Source organism: Echeneis naucrates, chromosome 16 (assembly GCF_900963305.1).
Source record: "Echeneis naucrates chromosome 16, fEcheNa1.1, whole genome shotgun sequence".
NCBI lineage: Eukaryota > Metazoa > Chordata > Actinopteri > Carangiformes > Echeneidae > Echeneis > Echeneis naucrates.
In genome coordinates this window covers 24,304,877-24,319,718 of record NC_042526.1, presented here as the reverse complement: position 1 = coordinate 24,319,718, position 14,842 = coordinate 24,304,877, and the positions used below count along the sequence as shown (strand labels likewise).

At 43.7% G+C, this 14,842-nt stretch overlaps 1 protein-coding gene across 1 annotated transcript in view; it reads right to left on the bottom strand.

Annotated features, from left to right (window-relative positions):
- agbl1 (AGBL carboxypeptidase 1) overlaps window positions 1-14,842 on the bottom strand; it is a 115,229-nt gene that overhangs the window by 80,318 nt on the left and 20,069 nt on the right. Inside the window, exon 9 of the mRNA XM_029523189.1 lies at window positions 10,049-10,128. Coding sequence (XP_029379049.1) covers window positions 10,049-10,128 — 80 coding nt within the window. The remainder of the gene's footprint in view (window positions 1-10,048; window positions 10,129-14,842) is intronic.

The window sequence follows — 14,842 nt, the reverse complement described above, 5'->3', positions numbered from 1 at the left end:
TGAGACAGGTGAATACTTTCTGATTGAAGCATCCCGTTCAGTCTGAGCTCAGAGCAGGCAACAGGCATTCTTTTTTTTCTTTTTTCATATTTAAAAAGCTCTCCACAGTGCTAGAAGTTCATATTACTCAGCACTCATAGAAGAAAACAAGAACAACCCCAGGTTTCTCTTCAGCACTGTAGCCAGGCTGACAGAGAGCCATAGCTCAGTTGAACCAGTGATCCTCTTAGCTCTAAGCAGTGATGATTTTATTAACTATTCTACAGATAAAATTCTCACAATCAGAGAAAGAATTTATCAGCTCTTACCTACATTAGACAATAATCTCCTACTGAATACAACAACTCCTGAATCTACTGCAACGTCCATCTCTGAATCTCTCAGAGTTAGCTTCTATAGTTTCATTATCCAGATCATCAGCCTGCCTATTAGACCCAGTACCAACTAGCCTTTTTAAAGAGATTATTTGAGCCATTCATTCTAGATCTCATTAATTTGACCTTATCTTTGGGTTATGTACCTCAGACTCTAAAGATCACAGTCATCAAACCAAAGTCATCAAGAAGAATCTTGATCCAGATGTTTTGGCCAATTGATTGAAGAGTTTCAGTCAGGATTTAGAGCCCATCACAGCACAGAAACAGCGCTGGTTAAAGTCTCCAAAGACATTCTAATGGCCTCAGACAATGGATCAGCCTCCATACTTCTCCTTCTAGATCTTAGTGCTGCATTGGACACCATAGATCATGATATTTTACGACAGAGACTGGAACATGAAATTGGGATTAAAGGGACTTCACTAAGGTGGTTCAAATCCTCCTTATCAGATAGACATCAATTTGTTCATGTTAACAACAGCTCCTCCTCATGGACTTTAGTCAGTCATGGAGTCCCGCAGGGTTCAGTACTTGGACCAATCCTCTTCACGCTTTATCTGCTTCCTCTAGGCAACATTATCAGGAAACACAGCATCAACTTTCACTGCTATGCAGACGACACTCAGGTGTACTTATCAATGAAGCCAAATGAAGTCACTCAGATAATCAGACTGCAGGCATGTCTTGAAGACAAAAGTCTGGACACAAATTTTTTGCTTCTCAACTCTGACAAAGCTGAAGTTCTTGTATTCGGCCCTAAGCACCTCAGAGAAACGCTATCTAATCATCTCATCAGTCTGGATGACATTAGTTAGACTTTCAGCTCCACTGTAAGAATCCTTGGAGTAACTCATTACTATCTGGATGTCCAAACAAATCTCTGAAAGGCCTTCAGTTAATTCAGAACGCTGCTGCATGAATATTAACAGGAACTAGGAAAAGAGATCACATCTCTCCTGTTAGCTGCTCTTCATTGGCTACCAGTAAAATATAGAGTAGAATTCAAAATCCTTCTTTTAACATATAAAGCTCTTAATGGCCAAGCTCCATCATATCTCAGAGAGCTCATAGTTCCTTACTGTCCTAGCAGGCCACTCCGCTCTCTAGATGGAGGTTTACTTGTGGTTCCTAGAGTCTCCAAGAGTAAATCTGGAGGCAGATCGTTCAGTTATCAGGTTCCTCTTCTATGGAACCAACTTCCAGTATCGGTCCGGGGGGAGGACTCTTTAGCAATTTTCAAGACCAGGCTTAAAACCTTTCTGTATGACCGAGTGTGGCAGTTTCCCCTGCCTACGGTAGCACCCTGCACTACATGTTAGCCAAGTAGTATGCTACAGTTTAGTGGGTGCACAATATAAGCTACATTTAACAACTTAACAGGTTTCCTGTGCTATATTCTTTCATTACACTAACATATTTTCTTTGTTGTACACAAATGCACAATCACAGTTTTGTTAATTGTTTATTGTTCAAAGACTACTAAATTGTTGTACAAATGTGTTTTCCTCACCACAGCACTTCCTGGGTCTGGGCAGTGTCAAAGGACCTGAGCATTGTGTCTGGCTGGCTTTTGTAGTGCCTGGGTAGATTGGGAGCATGCTCAGTCCAGCCCACTGCACCAAACCAACTCATGAGGGGAGTGAAAGGTTGTTGTGGATCCATTCCTGTCTTTGTGTGTGTGTTGAATGTTGTGATTTTGTATTTATATGTCAGGGTTGAAATGTAAATACACTTTGCAAATGTGTCTGCTGTGGGAAACAACTTTTTCTAGTAGAATGGTTAATTGATTGATGCCCTCAGCAGATAGTGCAGTCCAGTGGGAGGGGCTTAGTCTTTAAATTCTGGGAGGTTTCTATGTCCAGGCCACAGGGAGAAGGGCTGTTGTGGAGGTTGAATGTGTTTGGATTAGTGCTTGCTGTAGTGGTTTTTTATTTTTGTTTATTTTGTCAAAAGCAGCAATATTTTTTTTCATTTTGCACCTTAAAGGACTGTGTCTTTGTCTTGTAACCTCCACCAAACTACCCTCACTCTGGGACAGAGTGTGACACAGAGCTCTCACCTAGAGGTGGTGAATCATCACCGCCCCATGTTCCTGCAACACCTGCTGCTCCCACGTCTTCATGAACTCCATCCAGCATGATTTCTATGAACTTCATGCAGCATCAGATGTTCATGCATGCACCTGTATTGAATATTCCCTCTTCCTGCTCTCATTCTCTCCCAACTCTACTCAACTTTGCCCCATCTGTGTGTGTGCCTGGTTTCTGCCTCTTAAAGGAAGGTTTTCCTTGCCACTGTCACCATGTGCTTGCTCATTGGGGGATCTGTTGGATCTCTTGGATCTCTATAATTTTATAAAGAGTTTGGTATAGACCTGCTCTATATGTGAAGTGCCTTGATGTAACATTGTTATTATTTGGCACTATCCAAATAAATCTGATTTGATTTGATTTGAAGTTTTTGAAGTTTTTATCCCATAACCCCATAAAGTGAGGCAGATTTGAGACGTTTGGGTTATAAAAAGCAATTTCAAAATGATAATGTATCAGTGTAGATCTAGCGTAACTTTTTATTGCTATTAGGTTAAATGATGATCTTAGCGGAGAACTCGATCAGGTAGTTGTAAATATTGATGTATTTCACCTCTGGCCGTTTAGTGGGATAATTTCTCCATATAAATAAAGGCACAACGAGAACAACCCACAGATGTGACTTTTTCATTGTACCGCTTTATATCTAGTACAGCTAGCTTGTCAAAATACTAATTTGACATGTTGAAATAATGTTTCAAGGGAACTAATGGACAGACTTTTTTAAATTGTGCCGCCAATTGCTTTTCCCTTTGGTGGGTGTGGCCTGCGGAGTATGACGCATTGCTCTCTGTCTCTATCACACGACACCCTGAGGAGGATTTTCCTTCCGTCCGAGCAGGATATTGACTCGTATGGTACTCGTATTCCTCAAAATTTCTATATCTGTGCCGGATACTTGTTTCAGCCGAGTATCTGGCTCAACCCTAACTACCACCTTCATCACATGGACTATTTGACCCTAGAGTTCATGTGCCCTGAGAAGAACAATAGAGAGGCCTACATGTCCCTCCTAAAGCCTGAGCCAGAGTAGGCTGACCATTTGAAATTGGCACCACCACCTCCACGATTCACATCTAGATTTGAATAAGCGATTGAGCAAAAATTCATCACTGCATTGGCTGAAACCATGCACACTCAGCAGGGGTTCCGGGCAACATCATTTAGGTAATAAAGGTGCTTCCATGACCCTCCTCCGTGTTTTTTCCAAGTGCACCTGTTAAAATAAATAGCTACTCCAAGCTTTCTCCACAACCTGGCCACTGAAGGGGCCAACACGTCAAACATTTGACTACCACCACCTTAAATCCTAGGTCAAGGTTTTCAACTTGCATGATGAGTACATAAACGGTTCTTATTGTTTTTTTTTTTTTTTATTTACATTTTTTTGGACCCAATGGCGATCGCTGTCCCATCAGCTGATCAATTGACAGTGGTGCTGCTTGAGATAGTTGTCTTTGTGTTTGTGCCTCTTTGACACCATGCGGTTTGCCCAGGTGAGTCTGCCTTGGTTAGTGTGTTGGGTTTGTTTGAGTATAGGTCTGTTCAGGTAAGTTTAGTTGTCTTTGTGTGAGGAGCAGTGATGGCTGGCATTAGGAGGTGATTCTGGGACGCCAGTGTTCACAGTCTAGCCTCCTGGAGGTGTTGTGGGCCTAACTAGACAAAACACTGGTGAAAGGAGGTTCCCACTGTGACCCCAAAGACATGATAGTTATCACCGCTCACCGGCCTAGTTGGATATTATCTGTAGGGCACATAGAGTAGGGCGAAAGTTTTTCGCTAGGAAGATAATCACTGAGTTTGGTCAATTTTTTTGTCGCACACAAGTTTCTTGTGTTTTCTCTAAATTACATCCTGTAAAGACAAGTGCGCCCACTTTATTAAAGACGCAACAAAGTGCACTGCCTTCCACCCGTGATCTTCTGTCTCATCAAAGTCCGGTAGACTTCGGTTTGCTGGCTCTGCTATTGCGTAGGGATATTGTAATTGTGGTTATAAGAATATATCTCTTTGCCTTGCTGAGTTCTGCAACTATGGCTCACCTGTCTTATCCCTGACCTCCTTATTTTTCCTTTGAAAAGGCTGTGGGCTGTCATCCCCAGCCTCATCCCCAGCCTCAGCCTGAGTCTGCAGGCAGCACCTTGATGGGAGCGGTACAAACAGTGTGTTGCTCGGGTGGGTGGGGTCTGTGGCAATGCATCTGGCTCACCTGTGGATTCTGTCTGCGTAGACTGAGTCCAGGTCTGGCAGATGGCAGCCCACAATCCCCTGCACTGCTTTTACCACCCGGGCTAAGTTCTTCTTATTCTGTGCTGTGCAGCTGCCGTACTACACAGTCACGCTGTTGAAGTTTGCGAGTAGTTGAGAGAAGAGAGTCCAGACCGTTTCAGTCTTCTGAGGAAGAAGAGCCGTTGTTGGGCCTTCCTTATCAGGTGTTCGGGATTTGTGGACCAGGAGAGGTCAGAGGAAATATGGATGCCCAGGAACTTTATGCTGTCTGCACGCTCCACCACCTCTCCCTGTATGCTGAGAGGAGCATGCTCAGTCCTCCTTGACCTCCCTGGTCTTGCTGGTGTTCATGATGAGAAAGAGTTCTCGACATGGTAAAATGACCTGGGAAGGTTCGTCCCACCCCTTGCAACAGTGGGGCAGCCGTTGTATATGCTGCTAAAGAGTAAGAACATCTGGACTTGGGGACACTCACAGCAGTCAGCTTTTGAGGATATTAAAACAATAATGACAAAAGCACCTGTTCTTGTCTTTTATGACGTCACAAAACCCACAGCTGTATCTGCAGACGCCAGTAGTTATGGATGAGGAGCTGTGCTACTTCAGCTCCACAGAGAGGAGTCAAAGCCAATAGCCTCCTGCTCCAGACGTCTCTCAGAGGCTGAAACACGCTATGCCCAAATAGAGAAGGAGTGTCTAGCCAACTTGCAGGCTTGTGAAAAGTTCAACGAGTATTTGTGTCTCTTAGATGAGTTCAGACTGGAGACTGATCACAAGCCATTGGTGCCAGAGATGTTCACAAGTCTTTGGTCACGAGTTCAAGTCAAGTTTCAAGCCTTTGGGGGGTGAGACTTGGTCAAGTCTCAAGTCTTTGGTCACAAGGCCAAGTCAAGTCTCAAGTCTCTAAAAAATAAAAGTCTCTTTAATTTGTTTCTTCTGTGTCTTGTCTTTACATGTCTCTTCTGGTTGCAATGAGCCTTCTATCATCTATCATCCAGTGTAATGGTAACCTGATAAACTTGTAACATTAACGTTACATGTTCAACAATAAACCTGTAACCAGCCTGTAAGCCAACTATGTATTTTTCTCTTTTTAACGTTGCAGATGGTGGCAGACGAACGTAACGTTACCCGTTTTTTTAGTCATGTCAGCACCATTAAATGCAAACAAGTGTGACAAGCAAGCTAACACTCACTCATCTATTCAAATATTCAGTTACAAAGCTAGTAGAAAACTAAGTTAAGCTAAACATGTTTGCTACCCGGCCTTATGCACTAATGTGACTTAACGTAAGTTACTGGTGAGTTTTCAGGTGCCTGATAAAATTTTAAGTAGTGGATCCAGCAGCCCTAATTTTTGTTTGCGCTTCTTTTGTTGATGCCATCTTTTTTCAGGTTTTTATAACCAAACGTAATTACAAAGGGTAACATTACAGAAGCCGTTACTGGTTTGCCAGTCGCCATAGTTACTGTCATCGAAGGCAGGGGTTTTCAAAGTGTGGGATAGTGTGCATCCCTTAAGAGAACTCAAAACCATGCCGCCCCTTCTTTACCCCCCCAATTATTACTATAATTACTGTTATTGTTGTTGCTTTGTATGTTCCACACAGGCTTAAAAAAGGTTTTAAACAATAAATGTTATACACATCTTTTGTAAATATGTTTGTATGTTCTTAAATATATTTTTAAAACATTTTAATCATCTATATCTGTGTATGTGCTTAAATATCTGTTTAACACATTTTAACAGTGTTTTTTAATATATTTTTGAATACATTCAATTTAAGGCTTCTTTGTGCGATTCCTGTATTCAAATAATCAACAGATCAACGTTAGATTTTTATCATCGCTACACTCCATGTACACTGCTGCTTTTCATATCGCGGTCTCAACATCACGCATAAATTCTTTCCATTACAGCAATAAACCAGTTGCCAATCTTGCCACCTTATTTTGCTCACCTCTGTTTTAGTAGGAACAATGAGTCTGTGTCTTTGATGCACACAGGCGGTTGATGCCGGGCTGCACTGTGGAAAGGAATAAAAGCAGATCATCCCTTTCACCTCCACTTACTTGTGTGAGTGCGGGTTTTCCACTTTGACAATGATGAAAAGCAAGTACCGGTCACAGTTGCAGGTATAGGATGAACACCTTCACAGCCTTTTTGGTGAGGTGGGGGAACTCGGTCTCCACAGAAAGCCAGTGTGCAAGTGACGCCTCACTCATCTTTTGTTTGAAGTCCATATTAGAGTTCAGCTCGACAAGGGCCTCCTCTGACTGCATGGTCAGTCCATCACGGGGTGTCACTGGGAAAGAAAACGTATTTCTCACCCACTGATTTGACAAGGTCTCCTCTCCAAAATAGTCTCCAAAATGCTCACGCAACCCCTTCAAATCTGCAATGACCACCTGTTGCACACAGTCCAGTTGCAGTTCTGTCTTCTCCATAACATCCTCCAAGGTTGGGAACATTTCGACTGAGCCCCGTTCAATACAAGCACACCACAGATCTAACTTTTTCTTGAATGCAGAGACTTGATCGTGTGCCAAAAAGACATGGCACTCTTTGCCTTGCAGAGAGGTGTTCAGTGTGTTTATCTGATCAAAGATATCAGACAGATAGGCCAGCTTTGCAACCCACTTTGCGTCCTCCATATGCTTCACCAGTGGGGAGTTGATTTGGGCGAGGAACATGAGGACTTCAACATGCAGATCACACAAGCGAGTGAGGAACTTGCCCCGCGACAGCCACCGGAACTCGGAGTGCAGGAGCACCTGATGGAAGTGAGCGCCCATCTCATTGCAGAGGGTGGAGAAGAGACGGGCATTCATGGTGCGTGATTTAATTAGGTTGACAATTTTTACTGCCTTATCCAGGACAGCATGCACTTCTTTGGGCATCCTCTTGGTCGCCAAAGCCTGGTGATGGATGGTGCAGTGCGACCAAACAGCAGTGGATGCAACCGCTTGGACCTGTTTCACCAGACTGCTGTGGCGGCCTGTCATTGCCCTCGCACCATCAGTACATATTCCACAACAGCGGCTCCAGTCTATATGATTTTCCTGAACGAAGTCATTCAAAGTATTGAAAATTTCGGCAGCTGTTGTGCAAGCCGGCAGAGCTCTTTAATAGAGCGTACATACACCATTAGCTGTGCACAGTTAGCAACATCAGTGGACTCGTCCAGTTGAATGGAGAAGCAAGGGCTCTCACGGATAGCGTCCAGCACCTGTTACTTCACATCAGCTGCCATGTCAGCGATGCGACGCTGGATGGTGTTGTCAGACATCGGGATGGCATCCAGCTTGGCAGCAGTAGCTTCGCCCATTAGTACTGAACACATACTGTATCTTTGCCAGCAGGGAGGAGCAATGTCTCACCAGTGACATTGCAATGCGTAACACTACGCAGTATGATATTTCGGTTACCTTGGTATTCACAGTGCCAAACGCCTCAATGACTTTCTCCTGTGACTGCAATTCATTAAGTTTCCGACCAAAAAAATCCTGTGGCTTGGTCGTTAAACTTTGGTGCTTGGTTTCAATATGACGTTGGAGTTTACATGGTCGCATACTGTCGTTAGCTAGCACCTCTTTGCAGATAACATACTGTGGCAGCGGAGCATCATCAGGACCAATACATGAAAAGCCAAACTTTAAATAACCAGGGTCATACTTCCTCCGTTTTCTGCTCACCCCAGACTCTGTGCCCTCTCTCACTTTCATTTGAGATACTAAAAATCGATCCATCTTGCCTCTCGCCAGATGTTTACACTTTTTTTTCTTCCTTTTCAGGTTTATTTTTTCTCTTGCCATGCCTCCCCTGAAGCCCTCTGGTGCCACCCAGGGGAGGTGCATCACACTTTAAAAACCACTAATCTATGGTATGAATATGCGAGGCGCGCATGCAATGCCTAATATGGTTATTACTGTGACAAAAAGGAGGTAGTGACATTAAGCTTTACAGGCATTTCCAAACTTCCTCAATGTTAATACGCCAGAAACAGAAAACAAAATGATTGTTCACGAGTCAGAGTTGAGTCTGAAGTGTCTGAAGTGTGCGACTTAAGTGCAACTAGAGTCCAAAGGAGCAGTGTTACGGCGGTACAAGAGTGACTTCGCATCCAGCAAGTGTTATCACTCCAGAGACAGTTTTGTCGAGTCCAAAGGGGTCACATGCCACACACACACACACCCGTGCACGGACACCAGGACAGTATTGAACCTGAACTGGATGACTTTGCAGACCAGTCAACAGGCTAGTCCTGTAGACAGACACTGAGGTGTCAATCATATGGCTTGTATGTACATATTTATGTTAACTGAAAATCATCATGTGATATTAATATTACCTTAGTTACATGAGAAATGTTTTCAGGGGAAATATGTTTATTAGAGAAGTAGAATTTACAACCTGCTCAGGATACATGTTGTTTTTGAATATGAAATATTTCCTGGCTGTTACTGTATGTAACAGAGCCTTTATATAAATGTGTTTGATTTGTGAAAAAAAGAAGAAAAGAAATAAAAGTTGATTGAATTTGAAGACAAACACATTTTAGATTATTAGTAGACCTGTGGGGTAAGCAAGGCTCCCTACCACTAACCCACATCTTCAAGTCTTGGCCATGGTTTCCTAGAACTACTGAACCACAAAAAAGGGTGAGCTATCTCTGGATCATATCAATGGGGGGTCAGCAGCGATGAAGACCTTTTACCAGGCTGTCGTGGTGAAATGGGAGTTGAAGGCAAAAATATAGATTTACCAGTGGAATCTTGGGCTCAGCCTTTGAGATATGGAGGGAGCTCAGAAATCTGGAGGGAGTAGAGCTGCTGCCCCTTCACATCAAAAGGACCCAGGTAAAGTCCTTCTAGGGCCTGATATAATGCCTCCTGTGTACCTTGCTCTGGAGGCTCTCTGGGCATGCCCAATTAGGAATAGACCTTAGGAAAGACCCATACTTCACCCACATATCCCATCTGGCCTGGGAGCATTGTGGGAATGCCCAGGAGGAACTGTAAAGAGTTGCTGAAGAGAGGGATTCCTGGAAAACTCAAGTTAGCTTGCTGTTCCAACCTAATCTCAAAAGAGGGAGGTGGCCGGACCTATCAAATATAATTTCAGAGCAGTAATTGTGTTCTAATTTAAACATGAAATTTAAGTTTCGTATTGATTTAATTTAATTTTGATTCAATTGCATAACACCAAATCTTTATATAAGCTATATTATCGTAAAGCTCTTGACAGGGCCATGTTAAAAGCTTCTTACAAATTCGTACAGGGGCACAACAGTTGACACAAAGAGCAACACTTGAAAGAAGTAATTAAAAACATATAATATCCACACTTACGCTGTCTCTGTTTTCAGCCTCTTGGTTCTCTTTGACTTCGTCTTCATCATAATCATGATCATCATCATCACTGCTCTCATCTAAAAAAAAAAAAAAAAAAGAAATACCTGAGTTCAAACTGGGTTAATTTATTTTTCAATGATTTCTGATATGAGATCCACACAGGGACTATGGACTAAACAACTATGCAAAACATATACTACAATTGAGACAACACTACAGTACACTCTACTCTATGAAAGACAACGCTATATTACCCAGCACAGTACACTACACAACACCGCACAGCACAACTACGCCACACAAAATTACTCACATTACAGAATACTGCACTTTACCGCACAATACCACACTAGAGTGCAATACAACACTACACACTACATTGCACTGCACTATAGTAAATTGTACAACCATACACTATGATAGACCATGCTATACTCAACTATTCTGCACTGCAAGACACTAGACCAGAGTATACTGTACATTACATAGACTACACTACACTACTACACCACATCTAAACTGCACTGCACTATACTACACAACACAACGCAACACTGCACGACAAGATTAAAAGGCCAAGTTCAAGGTGACTTTATTAGTACCTGTGTCAGCCATTCTTTGTTTGCAGCCACGGGGTCAGTTCCATTTGCTTTCAGAAAATGATTGCATTTAATCTCCATCACAAAACTGAACAAAGCTGTCTCTCTCACTATCAAAAATGATGCTTGGAAAACAAAGAAATATCCGTAAGCCAACATAATAGGGGTTGAAAAACTTTTCTACCACTGACTCTTTTCCTTGATATTCAAAACAAATCCGCCAGGACCTCCCTCTCGTGGAGGTTGGTCAAGTGGTCCGGGCGGTGGGCCCTCTGACTCCCTCTTCCGGTCCAGGAGGAACATACAGTGTCCCAGTTAGGATCCAAGGGGGTAAAAAGCATCGTGCCAAGTTCATGGTTAGTTCCTGCCTGACGCACCACATAATCTTGGGCACTGATTGGCCGTATAATGGCCGGACTCTATTGGCCCGGCATTCAGGGAAACGTACAACGCTGGTGTGCGTCTTGTCCCGAATGTAAGCTGGTTAATCAGCCGGCCATTCCTAGAGCACCATTGCGCCCATTGCCACTTATGGAGATACTCATGGTATGGACCTCATCGGGGAATTTCACCGGAGTGCACAAGGATATAATTTTGTGTTAGTATTGGGGGACTACGCAACACGATATCCACAACCAGTGCCATTGCGCACCATCTCGGCTAAGAGTGTTGTGCAGGCACTTTTTCGGGTCATCACCTGAGTTGGGCTCACGAAAGAGATTCTGACTGACCAGGGCACCTCGTTCATGTCACGTACACACAGGGAACTATACAAATTATTGGGAATAAAATCTATTCGGACCAGCGTATCATCCGCAGCTCGACGGGCTGGTGGAGTGGCTGAATAGGACTTTGAAATCCATGATCCATAAGATCGTGCACGGGGACAACCAAAATTGGGATAGGTGGCCAGACCCTCTGTTGTTTACAGTGTGGGAGGTTCCCCAGGCCTCCACAGGATTTTCTCCCTTCGAACTGCTATTCGGCAGGAAGCCACGAGGGGTGTTGGAGCTGCTTAAAGAAACCTGGGAGGATGGTCCAAGCCCCAGTAAAAAAAACATCTTGGACCTGAGAGCAAAACTCCACACACTGGGCCAGCTATCACGGGAGAATTTGCTCTAGGCCCAGGAATGTCAACAGCGCCTGTACAACAGAGGAGCTAGGCTAAGACAATTTGCACCGGGAGACAAAGTACTTCTATTACTCCCCTCTTCCAGCTCCAAATTGCTCGCCAAGTGGCAAGGACCCTTCGAGGTCACACAACGAGTGGGTGAGGTTGACAATGAGGTAGTGCATTTGGACAGGGGTGGGGCAACACAAATCCACCACCTCAACCTCCTTAAAGCGTGGAGAGAGGCAGTGCCTGTTTCTCTGGTAAGCACAGTATTGGAGAGAGATGAGTTGAGGCTGGAGGTGCCAAAATCCACCCAGGCAGCCTCGCTCCCTTTTGACAACCTTCTCTCACCGTCCCAGAGAACAGATGGGGCCCAATTGCAGAAGTATTTTGTGGATGTGTTCTCTTCTCTACCAGGGCGCACTAACCTCATAGAGCACCATGTTGAGACTCTCCCGGCCGCGACAGTGCGCTCACGGTCCTATCGGTTACCTGCACACACAAACGGCCTTCTCCACTCCGTACGTTTTGTACCAATTCGTGACACTGCCTTTCGGACCCGTAAAGATGAGATCCAGTCCAGTGGGCTGAACGGTGCCAGCTGGCATTTGAGAAGGTAAAACAAACCCTCTGTGGGGAGCTGCTCCTGCACACCCCTAACTTTTCTCTCCCTTTTACTTTGCAGACAGATGCCTCGAACGAGGGGTTTGGAGCTGTTTTGTCCCTGCTGGTCAAGGGTGTCGACCGTCCTGTGCTATACATCAGCCAGAAACTGTCAGAGAGGGAATCGCGCTACATCACGATAGAGAAGGAGTGCCTGACAATCTGATGGGCGGTGGACACCCTGCAGTACTATCTGCTGGGATGCCCATTCACCCTCTGTTCACATCATGCCCCCTTCCAGTGGCTCCACTGCATGAAGGATGCCAACGCCCGGATCACCCGGTGGTTTATGTTTAAGTTCGAGGTGATCCACAGGCCAGGGGCACATATGGCTGTGGCTGAGTTCCTGTCCCTCTGTCAGGAGGGAGGAGGGGAGTTGGTTGGGCCTGTGAGCTCCCCAGCCTGAGTCATGTGGTGTGGGTGGTTTCGGCTCCAATTGTGGAAGGGGGAGACAGGGTGGGGAGAAATGATGGATAAAGTGTGTTACTGGATCCATGTTTTAAGTCATTACCTGAGTAGAATTTACAGCTATGCGCTTGACTTCAGAGTCTTTTGATGAGATTTTTTTCCAAACCATCAGGATTTTGAGGCCACTCTTTGTGAGAAATTCATGCTATAAGATATGCTATCTTACTTTTTGTCTTTAACTTATTTATTATTTTTATATATATTTTTTTCTTTTTTTCTTTTTCTCTTTTTAAGTGTCTAATCAATAAAGTTGATTATTTAATAGTGAAGGTTAAAGGTTAACTTTATTAGCTGGGATGATTAAGCCAGAATTGCATTCATATGTATTGCTGATTAAGTTCATGTATTCATTTTATTTTTCATTGTTCCTTTTCATTCATATTTGCTCTTGATGTGAGGGTTTTAGTTTTTTGATTATTTTGGATTTTGTTATTCTTTCATTTATTCCACATAAGCACTTGAATGACAAACGACGATGATTTTATTTCCTTATCACTCTCATTAATAACAGTTACTGATTAATTAGTTAGTTTATGGGATATCTCCTCATCATATTAGAGGTTTTCCTGGTTTTAATTAGCGTGGCTAGGCAGATAAGTCTTTTATCCGTTCCTTCATCATATTTGGAGGGGGATGTTTGGCTTGTCTGAGATTGTATCCTATGACCTCTGCCTAAGATTTTCATCTCCCGTGATGGAGACCAGAGCCCCGCACCCTCTCTTCCACTCCTCTGTGGCTGTGGCATGTCCTGCCAACCTTTGTTCAGCGTGGCAGCTGGTGGCACTGTTTCCACTTCATTTGGTGTGGCCGTCTCATAGTTGTGACCGCCATCGAGGCGCACAGATCTTTCTTGCCCCAAGCGCCTGACTGCTTGGCCCAGGGAAGACTGCTATAGCCCTGCTGTGTCAAGCAACCTGTCCGCTCTTGCGGTGTGCTGAAGCTGCGCCCTGTAAGGCTTGCATCCTCCATTGTCTGGGTGCCTGTGGACGCCGAATCCTGTGGCCTTGTAACTGGCCAGCTACTTCCATCACACCTGGAAGCAGTGCTGCTGTTTTGGCTCTTTATTTTGGTTCTTTTTCTTTTGACTTTTGTTTATTTTGCATTGTTTCTGTGGAGCGGACCACATTTGGGCCTGATGCTGACTGCCGCCTGGGCCTGCTCCGTCCAGAGGCCTGGATTGTTTTCATGGGCTGTTCTGGGGCCTATACGACGACCCACACCCAGTGATAATGACCGTTATATTTTAAATCCCTTATTCGTTAGTTTCATTTGTTTTCTTTGATTATTACTTGATTAGTAGTTTTCCTTTTTGTGCCATTTATTGTGTTAAATGGGTTTAGTTATTTCTATTTTCTTGTATCTGATTTCCATTATTGTTTGATTGTTAAACAATTCATTTGTAATTTCCTTCATTGTGTTTAGTTAGCCCACACCACTTTTGTTTAAGCCCTTGGGCATGTTTTATCAACTCCCCCTTTTTTTGCTTTGTTTCAAGTGCTGGTGGCTGACAGCGGCAGTTTAACCCCTGGTGGTTGTGCATTCTTCACAGTCCCCTCCCATTTTTCTTTTGTGTGTGTGTGTGTGCAGTGTCACAAGTGGTTCATTTGACCCCTTTTTGGCTTCTTGCTGCATGGTGAGCCCCAGTTCTGACCTTACCCCCCTACCCCAAGTGTGTGTTTTATGGTGTGGTGTGTGACATTTTGCTTTCTTTTCTTTAATTTACTTAATAAAGTTTGTTTACTTTTAAACTATAAACCATCTAGGAACCGTGATACAACCACTGATTAATGTGCAGCTTTTGCACTTTCATATGGCTGAATCAGTTTATTCACATTTAATTGCACATCCTTTACATTTTCATAATTTTTCATCAGCTCTTTAATTTCATGTGTGAGTCCTTTAAATTTCTTCACCGCCGATTAACACCCATTTTGAAGTTTTACAAGC